Source organism: Macaca fascicularis, chromosome 1, assembly GCF_037993035.2.
Source record: "Macaca fascicularis isolate 582-1 chromosome 1, T2T-MFA8v1.1".
Lineage (NCBI taxonomy): Eukaryota > Metazoa > Chordata > Mammalia > Primates > Cercopithecidae > Macaca > Macaca fascicularis.
Genome location: NC_088375.1, coordinates 164,676,913 through 164,690,767, shown reverse-complemented (window position 1 = coordinate 164,690,767; position 13,855 = coordinate 164,676,913). Strand labels below are relative to the sequence as shown.

Sequence of the window (13,855 nt, the reverse complement as noted above, 5' to 3'; positions counted from 1 at the left end):
TCTAGATATTTACATTTCTAATGAATGCTGTTTTTGTCATACTTCTGGATTCAGCATAGGCTGTGAGATTTAGTACTAAAACGGGGTGTGTTTTATTTAGAAAACAGTATAGAAAAGAATTAGTCTGACTGAAGTTTGCAAATTTCCTACTATTATTTAGAAGCAGCCCAAGCAACTTATCTAATGTTAAAAAGAAAATTAAGAATGGAACCTAAAACTTGATTCCTAGCCTAAATTAAATGAAATTGATTGTAGAATCTCTGAAAATGAGTATAAAAGCAAAAGTTACTTAACATTTACTATGTGCCCATTCTAAGTGTTTTACATGTATTAATTCTTTTATGTGTATTTAGGCATTATGACACATGATTAAGTACTGCTGTCACCTGCTTTTGCTCAGTAATGAAACTGAGGTACACAGTGATTAAGTAACTAGTAATTATTAGGGTCTAGACTCCAATCCCAGCTGCCTGGCTGCAGTTGGGTGTCTACTTTGGATTATACTGGCATTTTAGGCAGTGAATATTTAAGCAGCTCATCTTTGCCAAACAAGTCAGTCTCTCTCTCTATCTCTGTCTCTCTCTCTCTCTCTCTCCCTCTCTCTCCCTCTCTCCTTCTCTCTCTCTCTGTCTCTCTCACTCCCTCTTCCTCCTTCCTTTCCTCCCTGCCTCTGCCACCCTCCCTCTCTCTCTTATATTCCTCTCTACTTCTCTACTAAATCTTTGTTAATACAACAACAGTTCTTCAGAGTCATCTGAAATTTACCTCCCCCACATCTTACTAAACAATTTTACATTCTGTTGAATAGAAGGCAGTTTTATTTTATGAAACAACTGATCTTAACAAGGGAATATCACAGGACAACTTTTACATGTTTCAGAAATAGATTGTTCAAGATGTGTTTTTGTTTTTCAGGGTTCTCTGCCTCGTAACAGGCCACTTTAATGAAATGTGATATCTATTCCATTTAGCATTCAGGGGTTTAGCATATATTTAATCTTCATTGAAACTCTGTATGTTAGATGTTATCAACCAATTTTATAGGTGAGAAAACAGGGGTTAATAGTAGATAAAGGTCACTCAACTATTAAGTATCTACACTAGAATTGGAACTCACACCTGTCTAAATATTTTCCACTGAATTACATTACTTCTGTTAAGAATTAAAAGTGAATTAAGAAGGTGAAGCCCAAAGCTAGTTATTTTTATATTTATTATCATCTACATTCATCATAGATTAATTATATCTAATGGTCACCACTGATGTTAAAGTGAAATTATAAATTATCTATGTAGTATATTCATAATCTTTCTTCCATATTAGCTAGGTAATTGAGGGTTAATGATACAGTAATATTTTTCCCATCCAAGAGCAACTCATGAACATGAAACTAAAGTAGAGAAAACTGTACAGAATATTTTTAGAAACTGAAGTCAATAGTGTTGATTTCAAACATGATTATTCCCAGTAGCATCATTCATTCTGAAGCATATGTGACCTAAACAACTATTGTAATATTTGTATGTCATTTAGTATTTATTGACATGTCTATTTTATGTGTTTAAATGATACTCTTGATAGATTTGGAAAGGTTTTATTTAAATCCTTGCAACTTATTGTGTGGCCCCTGCACTGGCAGCATCTCATTATCTAGGAGCTGGTTGTGAATGCAGGACCCGGGCCTCACCCCAAACCATTGAATCATAATCTGCATTTTATTAAGTTCTCCTTGTGACTGGCATGCACATTAAAGTTGGGGAAACACTACTTTAAAGTACTTCACACATTCTTTGCAACTTATTTTTAATTTCCACAATTATAAAAATAAAACATCTAAAAAAATAATGGTAACCTTTGGTCTATTTTTTGACCTCATTACGAAATGTCAGTGGTAATCTGATTAAGTGCAATAACTGTTTTAATACAGGATTTTGTATTAAAACATCTTAAATGATTTTTAACAAAATAGTGACCAATAAAGTCAGCTGGAATTGTAGGTTATGAGTTTGAATCTTTGGAATTTCAGAGATCATTGAGGAATATGTGTTTTGCACTTGAAAGCTCTTCGTTGCAACCCAAAGATGTAAAATACTTTCAGGCTCTAAATTATTCATTCCTTATTGCCCATGGTGCAGTAAAAATGTCTTTTTAATATAGGAATTCTTTGCTCTGCAGAGTAGTGCGGGACTGTATAGAAATCACCAAATAATGGTGGGCGCCTGTAATCCCAGCTACTTGGAAGGCTGAGGAAGGAGAATCGCTTGAACCCAGGAGGCGGAGGTTGCAGTGAGCCGAGATCATGACACTGCACTCCAACCTGGGCACAGAGCAAGATTTAGTCAAAAAAAAAGAAAAAGAAAGAAAGAGAGAGAGAGAGAGAAAGACGAAGGGAGGGAGGGAGGGAGGGAGGGAGGGAGGGAGGGAGGAAGGAAGGAAGGGAGGAAAGGAGGAAGGGAGGGAGGGAGGGAGGGAAGGAAGGAAGGAAAGGAAGGAATCACCAATCTGTATTTTTCCTACTGAATTATCAACACTCAACACAGACTAGTTTTGATCACTGATGTGTATGGCATTTCCCACACCAAGCAATTCTCCAGTTCTCTGTGGACACCAGCTGGGTGCCCTACAATTTAACTCAATTTTGACACATCTACCTGAAGTTAGAATCAGATCCCACAGGTTCAGGGCTCAGTCCTACAAAACTATCCCCCCTCTTCAGATGCCAGCCACAAGTCCAGGCCTCCTGTACTTCTGACTGACCACCTACAAATTGGGGCTTCCTATCACTCCCTCTTGAGGCTCAATCACTTGCTAGAATGGCTCACAGAAATCAGGAAAACACATTAACCAGTTTATTATAAAGGATATTACAAAGGATACAAATGAGCAGCCACATGAACAGGTACAAAAGGAAAGGTGTGTGAGAAGGGATGCTTCCATGTCCTTGCTGGGTGTGCCACCTGCCCAGCACTTCCGTGTGTTTGGCAACATGAAAACTTTCCAAGCCTTGATCTTTTGGGTTTTTATGGAGTCTTCATTATATTGGGCTGATGGATCACATCATTGTCCATTGCTGATCAACTCAACCTTCAGCCTCTCTCCCCTCCCCAGAGGTCAGGGGGTGAGACTGAAAGTTCCAACTCTAATCACAAAGTGGTTCCCTTGGCAACCAGCCCCCATTCTGAGGCTATCCCAGAGCCCTTAGCCATAAGTCATTTCATTAACATACAGAAAGACGCTTATCACTTTGGCAATTCCAAGGGTTTTAGGAGTTCTGTGCCAAGAACTGGATGAAGGTCAAACATGTATTTCTTATTATAAATCACAATATTTCACAGGGATAGTAAAAATTACCATGCAATCTGAAACTGTGCAAAACAGTCTTAATAATCAATGGGAAACATTATGATTGTTCTTACAAAAGGTCTTTTAAACCTTTTGTCCAAGCATTAAATACTGTTAATGTAGTTTACAAATATATAGGAAAATGAAAAAACTGGTAAAACTAATAGTTTTTTTTGTATATGGTAATATTAAACATTAGAAACATTGAGAATTAAGGCTTATTTTAATTAAAAAAAAATTTCAAGGTTAGGTTGAACAATGCTTGCCTTCTTTTCATGATATGTTGTTAAACAGTGTGAACATCTTTTCTGTGCATTAGTGAATTGTCATTTTCCTTTTAAGTTTAGATCCACTTCCAAATTTTATCTTTTGTGCTTTCAGTGTCATGAGGTATCTCTGAAAGTTCCTTTAATGTGAGGTTTATTGCCAGCAACTTCCTCTGGGACATCTTCGTTCTTTTCATCACACTTTCCTCATTTATGTATATAATTTTGCCTTCACTAAGTCCTCTGGAAGCTTATCTAGAGTCTTTCTAGTAGTAGCAGTGTCAGCATTTCCATGGGCAGCAATTTTTTCTATTATTCCATTTACATTAGATTCAAATTTATTTTGTACAATATGCTTGTATTAGTCAGGGTTCTCATAGGGGAACAGAACTAATAGGAGATATATATGTGTGTGTGTGTGTGTGTGTGTGTGTGTGTGTATACACATATATATAAGCTTATTAAGTATTAACACGATCACAAGGTCCCACAATAGGCTGTCAGCAAGCTGAGGAGCAAGGAAGCCAGTCCTAGTCCCCAAACTGAAGAACTTGGAGTTTGATGTTTGAAGGCAGGAAGCATCCAGCACTGGAGAAAAATGTAGGCTGGGAGCCTAGGCCCATCTCACCTTTTCACATTTTTCTGCCTGCTTTACATTCCCTGGAAGCTGGTTAGATTGTTCCCACCAGATTAAGGGTGGATCTGCCTTCCCCAGCCCACTGACTCAAATGTTAATTTCTTTTGGCAACACCCACACAGACACACCCAGGATTTATACTTTGTATCCCTCAGTCCAATCAAGTTCACATTCAGTATTAACCATCACAGTACTAAAAGTTTATTCTATGCTGTATGCATATTACCTATTGTTACTTTCTGCCATGATGCTTGAATGTTTTAAACTGTATATTTCATGTCATATTTCATCTAGAACACAGGTAAAGAAACTGCATGATCACCAGTTGTAGCATGAATAGCCTATTCAAAAGTCTGTGTAAGATAATGCACTTTAAAAGTTGAAATAACTCCTTGGTCTATAGGCTGGATTAATGACGTTGTCCTTGGTGATATAAAACAAATTTTCACATTTTAATTTCAATCTCCAAGAGAATTAGGGTGACCAAGAGCATTATCCAATAGTTGTAGTGCTTTAATGGTTAAATTATTTGGTGTGTAGTATCCGTCTACTGCTGAGAGACAGGAAGGCAACACATATTTTGCTGTCTGTGTTGCCAAATAACAGATGGGCAATGACCAATCCTTGACAGACTTTGAAGGAAGTGATGTGACCGGTTACTGATCACAATGTGCATCTATTATTCACATTGTGATATGTGGACTGAAGAAACTGAGATGCAGTTACTCAGTTAAGGTAACTGAAATTTGAGCCAGGTTGTTGGGAAACTAATGTTGTTTAATAAAACATGACAACTGAAATGTGCACACATTGGAATTGTGCAAGGTGACAACCACCAAGACTAACTTCAGTACATGTTTTTATAAAAAAGAAAAAAGAGAGAGAAACCTTAATCATATAATTTTCATTAAATACCTTCTCTAACTTCTGCCTCTTAACATAAATCTGTAATTTTTTTAAAAAAAATTCCTAGTATTTATGACTCCCTGCTGAGTACACAACCCCGAACTATTGATAGAGACTTTTATGCAATTCTAAAAAATTTATTGACTGCATTATATATGTAAGACCCAGTACTAGACTTCTTTTTTTTTTTTGAGAAACAAACTCTGTTACTAGATCTCTCACATATATGGATTCCTGCCCCCGCAAACACACATCCACAGAGTAACACAGTTGTGTACACTTGGCATCCCAGGAACATAACCATCCCTACATATGAGGGGCCTCAAAGGATGTTGAAACAAATTTAACCAGTTTACTGATAATAAGAGGAAAAATGTACTGAACATGTATTTTATGACAGGTGCTGTGCTACGTTCTTAACATTTCATTTTAGAGTAACTGCACAAGGCAGGCATTATTAGTATCCTCACTGTAAATATAAAGAATCACTGGCTTAGAGAGAATTTCTATGATGTGTCAATATAAAAGGAAAAATTTTTACTTAAGCAACACTTTCCTAAGAGCTGTTACTCAAAATTGAATGCTGTGTTTCACCACAACTGGTTCTAACCAGCTGAATCTGTTAACATGATGAAGTTTGAATGACCCTGGTCAGAATCAGACTGGTCCTAATTGCATTAGATTTTCTCCTGACCCATGGGCAATAGTACTTGATTTGCATAGCTGCACACAGACTTGTGCACTCATCCCACCTTCTCCATAATGCAAATTTTCAACCCTTAGTGAGTATAATCATCATGACCCACTATCACCAGCCCTCCTTTTGTCACTGATTTTTTTCTCCTCAGCGTGCTACTCAGTGAATTTCTTCTCTCATGTATTCCCTTGCCCTGTCAGATAAATAAAATCTGCTTTGTTTTTTGAGCTGTGGTGGTCTGTGTTTAATTTATTGATACCCAAGATAATACAGTTAGTAAGTTACAAAGCTGGAACACGAATCCATTCTAACTGACTTCAACCCATATGCTTAATTTCTGTGTTCAATTGTTAAATAAATAATAGAAGGAAACTGCATTCAAGCTAACTAGTTTTAACATAAAAAAAAAGGATGCTGACCAGGTACAGTGGCTCACGCCTGTAATGCCAGCACTTTGGGAGGCTGAGGATTACTTGAGGTCAGGAGTTTGAGACCAGCCTGGCTAACATGGTGAAACCCCATCTCTACTAAAAATACATAAATGAGCCTGGTGTGGTGGCGGGAGCCTGTAATCCCAGTTACTCGGGAGGCTGAGACAGGAGCATCACTTGAACCCAGGAAGTGGAGGTTGCAGTGAGCTGAGATTGTGCCACTGCATTCTAGCCTGGACGACAGAACAAGATTCTGTCTCAACAACAACAACAAAAAAAAGGATGCTCTTTCTACAAACTTACTCCACCTAACTCAAATTCATTTTTCCCTTTACATTGGTAGAATCTTCACCCCTGGGGGTTCCTTCCTATTATAATAATATAATAGGAATAGTAAGAACAGCGTAATAATAATTTCAACAACACCAACACCAGCTGCAATTTATCTGGTGCTTACTCTGTGCCAGGTCCTTTTTTCCCAGCTATCTCAAACTGGGCATTGAAGTATCTTGTTGCCTTGTGATAACTTCAATGTACATCCATACGATTCCTTTCTGTAGATCTGGAGTAAAGCCAGCTAAGTATGGACTGGTCAGGATTGTGACAAACTGCAGGCAAACTGAAGAACTGTGCCCATTTGAAGGCAGCAACTGTTAATCCACTTCCATTACTCGTCATGGAAGAATACAGACCCAGTATTGACAGATCTTTCTCTTTTTCAAGAGGCATCAGAAATCTGGGTCATTATGTAAAATTTTAAATACTTAAATAATTTAACACTTTCTAAAATACCACTGTATAAATCAAACAAAACACATCTGCAGGCTGAAATGAGCCCTGTCCATAGAACCTGCTAAGAGGCAGGATAATACAGTGAATCTCTACTGTCTGCATTTAATTCCCAGGGTTATTTTGTGTGACCTTGAAGAAGTTAGCCCCTTTAAGCTTCAACTTTCTTATGTGTAGAATGGGCTTTAAAATATTACACATCTTAAGGAGTTTTTATGAGGAAGAGAATTGTTTTTTTTTCTTTACTCTCTAAAATGCTTAATAAAATACCTAGCATTTTATCAATGTTTTTCTTTTTATTGTTTCTCCCAACTCAATCATCCCCTGGTCCTGCCTTCTCTACCCTTCTCCTTACCCCATGACAGTTATATTCACTTGTTCCAAGGATACACACTCTGAACATCTGGCTACAAAGAACACCTAAGTTGTAAACAAATGAAAAATTATTTTGTTGTTTTCAATGGCTATTAAATAACAGATAAATTAAGAAAGGGAAAAAAAAACTATATTTTACCAAGTTAAACCACTTATTTGATGGTATTAAATCATTTGAACTGGTAAATTAATTTATATAATATTATGTTGTCACCACATGAATAATTTTTATTTTGGTGAATTTGGGATATGTGGCTTTTTCAGAACGTTTTGCCATCTAAACTTTTAAAATGTCTAACTAATGTATTTAACTTTTCAGTTTATCTTTATTAGAAGAATTTGACTGTAGCTGTAATGAACTGGAGTCACTACCTTCTACTATTGGCTACCTTCATAGTCTTCGGACATTAGCAGTTGATGAGAATTTCCTTCCAGAATTACCCAGAGAAGTGAGAAATATACTTGTTTTCTATTTATTAACTTTTAATTAATCTGTTTTGGAATGAAATCTTAATGGGTAGAATAGCAATGTAGATTCATGAGTTGAGCTGTGAATAATATTGGAATTATCTACATATATATTTGCTAATTATTCTATTTAAAATGGCAAGTTCTTATATTTGACCCAGAAAATGCATTTGACTTAAATCTCACATGCAAATAAAAGTAAGAAAATATAAGTCAATTCATGCTAAGAAATATCATTTAAAGTCACTTAATTTCTATCTTTTGGTTTTCAGAATAGTTATAAATAATATTTTGGAGTAATTACATTTTTATTTCTGTAGCAAACTTTTTAAATGTACATATGCTTTTTAAGGTATCATGTTGCATTATAATATTAGTTTAACTTCCGAATCCACCAAGAGATTCTGTTAATTTTTACATCTAAGTGGTATTTTAATTACTAATATCAAAAAACTATGAAGTGTATTTTTTTAATTTACTTTGTGCTCAAGTTTGCTGTATGTGAAGTACATTTTCAATTGAGCATTTTCTACTAAACACTCTTATGATGATACAACAATAAACAATACATAATTATTTTAGAGCCAAAATATATATTAAAAATGACAAAAAACACTGTAATGTGAAGCAAAACTAAGTTTGCCTAGGAAATGTCAACAATATTGTATTTTTTGAGTGTGTATGATCTTCTGTTATAAACAAAGATGTATTAGTACTCACTTCGACAGACAAAATTATATGATATATGAAAACACTAATGTTAGCAAGTATTTTAAGCATGAAATTATAAAGAAAATTCTTCATTTTTAATATGTAAAAGAAAATCTAGTATAAATTGCCTTAATATCTAAAAGAATTTATACAATATACATATATTTTAAAGAGATACATTATAAAAATAAAACAATGCACATATTAAAAGAAAGTTAAAAATAAGAAAATCTATTACTTAAATTGTTTTAAAAATTAGAAATTTTAATATTAAAAATAGTATTGTGCTCTGATTTTTTTAACCTATTTTATTTTGTTACCTACAGATTGGAAGTTGTAAGAATGTAACAGTCATGTCTCTACGCTCCAACAAATTAGAATTTCTTCCTGAAGAGATTGGACAGATGCAGAAACTAAGAGTCTTAAATTTGAGTGACAACAGGTATTTTTACAACATTTCACAATCATATATTAGTTATTTGCTGAAAGCAAATTATAGTTTTTTTGCCTACAGTTTTGATAACATTTTCTGCCTTTCATAGTATACGGAATGCAAATACTGATACTTTCTTTAAAATAGCAGAAGGTAAATTATTTTTTAAACCAGGTATTTCAAAATTATGTTATTTGATTATATCAAAAGCATATGTAATGTATTAAAATTATATAAATATGAATCACACAAATTTATACACAAAAGGCTTCCCATATGCAGAAAGCATAATAATATGAAGACATGGAAAATAACTATAATAAAAATATATAAAATATATTAATAAAAATGTGCATATGTATGTATGTATGTATGCACACATATGTGTTTTCATGTCTATATTTTGGTCTCCAACAAATTAACTGGGCAATGTGTATATTTTCAATTTCATCAAAGTGCTAGTAAGAATACTGACAATGAAATGGCTGTTTAGTCATGTTTAGAGCAGGATGAACAAGGAAAGGATAGATCCTTTACTTCTAATAATGGCATTATATTGATAGATGAGTAAAAAGAAAAAGTGCAAACCTCAATTCGTCTTTGTTTCCACCTACTCTATAAAAGATAATTATCCTCAAATAGGAAAGGATAAAAACAAATACTGACTAGAGATAACTGCTAAGAAAATAAAATGATCACTATGTTTTCAATAAGTTTCAGCCAGACAATTGATAATACAAGGGACTGAGAGAACTTGCAATGAAATGATCAAAGATTAGCTTTTATGGAATCACAAGAATAATCAGATTTTGGAAGTTTCAGGATAAGCATTGGAATTCTCATTTTTTTCTTAGTTTAAGGACAAATGTGAATTTCAAAGCTTCACTTACTGGTTAATAATATTCCCACATAAGGGAATAAAACATTTTATTAAAAAGTTTGGAATTTTATTTATAGTATCGGGGGCAAGGAAGCACCAAAGCTTTATGCATCAGAGCAAGTCACGTCAAACCAACCTTGCTTCCTCTTCCGACTGTGTTACTATCCTGGAAAAATGAGGAAAATGCATTGAAAGTTGTTTCTGACTTTTGGCAAGACATTTTTGAAAATCTCTAATTATATTCGTATAAATAAGATTAGGAAATTCTTGGTATTATGAATGAATTATTTTCATTCATAATATGCAAAATATACTTAGCAAATATTGTCAATGATCAATAATTAGAAGTTCTATTAATACTTTGAACATACTTATTCAACAACTGTAGCAGACTTGAGTTCACCTACAATGAGCCAGACACACTGCTACGTGCTGGGGCAAAATTTATGAATAATACATAGAGGAGCTCACAATATCAGAAGTTTAAAATAACTTCATCAGGACAGAAATATAAGCTTAAGTTATGTCCTAGTACAGTTGCTGGAACATACTCTGGAGCCAAATTAGTATTTTAAATTAATAAATCAATCAGTAAATCAAGCAGAGGTGAAAATCAATATTTAGCTAAAGTTAAGGCCAAAGTTAAATATTACCACCAGAGAAGGAACTGTTTGGAGAAAAGATTAAATAAGAAATGTCATCCAAAAGTAATGATTATTATAATTTCATATTTAAAATGTAATAGATTTTTAAAGTTTGACATTGTAGTTAGGAACAGTGATTCCTCTGCCTTGTCAGCTGCAAGATTGCTCCTGTTGTCAATGTACTGCACATTTATGTTACCAAATAAGAGCTCACTTGAAATAGAGATCACTGGAAAAGGAAAGAAAAACAAGGGTGCCTTGTCCTTTTCTAGCAGTTCCTTCATATTCTACATTTATGACTGGATTGATGATGATATTATGGATGTTGTTTACATGATTCTGGATAGTTTTGAACTCATGTAATTTCAGTGCAGGAGAATTGACATTCTGCTTTTAATGTAGCCCATACAATGTAAGAAACTCTCCCAATAAGATCTTACTTCACAATTTCTGGCTTGAGTGAATTGAAATAACTTTTAGTTAGGAATAACTTTTATGGGTAATTTGGCTTGAAGTTATAAATGTTACTGTAACAATTATATAAAAAAGACTTGTGATATAATTTAATAACAGTTATTCTTCATATTCATGTTTATATTTTATAAATATTTATTAGCTCAGAAAGGTTATTATATTTTTTCTAAAGTTATATAATGCACAGTTTTAATATTTTTATTGCCTTTCAATCTCTTTTCATATTTATTAGATTTTTAAGAAGTGTTTAACTGCTTTTGCACATAAACTATAAAATTAATTTTTAATTACTGTAAGATTGCCCACTTCCATTATCAAAATAAATTTATTTGTCTATTGGCTGACAGAATGCTAATACATTAAAGACAATAAAATTTTCCTTCTATATTAATAATCTAAAATGTTTATCTGTATTCAAAAGAGAATATCCAGAAGTTAGTAATAAGTCTCATTGGCATGCCTTGTTTGTACTACTTGCTTTGCTAGCTAGCTTTGATGGTAACCTATGTGATCACAATGTGTTGATCATGCACAATCTGAAGGATATCAGATAGTGTGAAGTATTTTGGCCCTCCAAAGGCTGAAGCCAAAGCTAAATACATAATTTTGATTGAATACCAAGGCTAATATCAAGCTATACATCTTAGAAGTGCTAATTTTTTAAAGATTACCCCCTTTGAATATCTACTACACATTGCATGAAGGTCAAAAGAACATTCTTGCTGAAGGTCAACATACTATTGGGAGCTGTACGTTCCTTTAGAAGTAAAACAAGCATGGCCCTTTGCCCTCATGGAGCCTACAGTTTTGGAGGGATAGCAAAGAGTAAGCAAATTATCACAAAAATAAATGTGTAATTAAAAACTGCAATGTGTTCCATGAAGGAAAATACAAGGTGCTTTGAAACCAGATTGAGGGAAGTAATTTAAATGAGGAGTCAAGAAAAGCCTCTTTGAGAGGACGGTATTTAAGCTAAGAATGAATGGATATGTGGGGTTCAGTAAAGTGAAGTATGGGAGAGAGCGTTCCAAAGAAAAAAGCTGATAGAGCCAGTTGTCCTGATGGGACTGAGTCAGGAAAAGAGTTGCAGATAAATTTCTGGAGGGGTTTTTAGGGGCCAGATCTTTTAAGCTCTAACCATACATGTTAACCATTTTTTATTTTTATTCAGATATAATGGAAGTATTTGAAGGGTTGTAAATAGGATATTTTCATTTTTTAAAATATCGTTCAGGCTGCTCAGTGGAAAACGGATTCGAGAAAAGAATGAAACCAACAAGTTAGAGTATGTTAAATAATTCTTAGAAATGAACTTTTATCCATCTTTACCCATGCTATTAGACTTTTTGTGTTTTTGCAGATTGAAGAATTTACCATTCTCATTTACCAAACTTAAAGAGCTTGCAGCTTTGTGGCTTTCTGACAATCAGGTAAAAGGTTTTATTGCCTGATTTGTTTATTAAGATGAACTATAATTGAAAATTTGAATTACTAATTTATTCCCCATAGATACCTTTGACAGCCACTACAAAATGTAGGTTGTTTTTGTCCCCTGAAAGAGAGATTTTTGTAAAGATAGCAATTCAAACATTGCTGAAGTCAAAACAGTACTGTAAGCCCCACCCTCCTTAAATACTTCTATTTAACATCTACTTCATTCTCTGAGATCTAATACACAAAATGATCATTTTTTTAGCTTTTTAACCTCTAGGTGGTACATGTATGTCCTTAGAGGATGTACTTTAATTATATCTCTGAAGGTAAAGTATAAGAAATTGTTACCACAATCCCCACAACAGGGAATTATTATCCTCTGTGTTCCTTTTTCTTCTTATCCTTTTAATTATAATCAACTTAATTCAAAAACTTCATTCAAGAAATTTGAAACATCAGGCCGGGCGCAGTGGCTCATGCTGTAATCTCAACACTTTGGGAAGCTGAGGCACACAGATCACTTGAGGTCAGGAGTTCAAGACCAGCCTGACCAATGTGGTGAAACATTGGCCTCTACTAAAAATACAAAATTAGCCAGACACAGTGGTGCATGCCTGTAATCTCAGCTACTTGGGAGGCTGAGGCAGGAGAATCGCTCGAACCCAGGGGGCACAGGTTGCAGTGAGCCTAAATCACACCACAGCACTCCAGCCTGGGCGACAGAGTGACTCTGTCTCAGAAAAAAAAAAAAAAAAAAAAAAAAGGAATTTGCAATATCTTTTTGGCAACTATTAGTATTTTCTATAAAATTGTTTTGATATTATTTTTTATCCTCTTGAAAACATATATTTTAATTGAATCAGTAATATTGCATTAGTAAATAATTTTATTAACTGGAAAATAACAAGAAATCATTGAAGGTTTCTGATTTACCTACAGAAGAACTAATGATAGACAATTTTTATACAGTTTTTTGGTCCTCTTTTCTCTTGTGATCCTTAAATTTTGATACACCTATCCTCAACTATGAATGGCTAAATGAAAACAATTCATCTTGGATTTAGTTCGTCATTTTCTGAGCATAAAAGTAGCATTACTGGTACATGAATTATTCATACTTACAGTCATTGGACACTTTTGTGGAAAATTTAAAATAACCTTTACAAATTATAAAATGTAAATATAAGAATATTGTTTGTGTTCCTACAGTAATTACAGCATTTGCTTCCATCTACTGAGTCAAAAATTAGTAATTCAAATTCAAATCTTATCAATGAACTGTAGATTTTTCAAGGTATCAACATATCATCATAAATAATTTCTGGAATCAATGTGAACTATGCTAATGTAATAGTATATTCCACAAT

The 13,855-nt window shown here is 33.9% G+C and overlaps 1 protein-coding gene across 17 annotated transcripts in view; it reads left to right on the top strand.

Annotated features, from left to right (window-relative positions):
- Nucleotides 1-13,855, top strand: part of LRRC7 (leucine rich repeat containing 7) — a 553,605-nt gene that overhangs the window by 432,510 nt on the left and 107,240 nt on the right. For all 17 annotated transcript variants that reach the window (XM_074003903.1, XM_074003898.1, XM_005543054.5 and 14 more), the window contains 3 exons: nt 7,764-7,893; nt 8,950-9,065; nt 12,415-12,484. In XM_074003903.1, the coding sequence (XP_073860004.1) occupies nt 7,764-7,893; nt 8,950-9,065; nt 12,415-12,484 (316 nt within the window). The remainder of the gene's footprint in view (nt 1-7,763; nt 7,894-8,949; nt 9,066-12,414; nt 12,485-13,855) is intronic.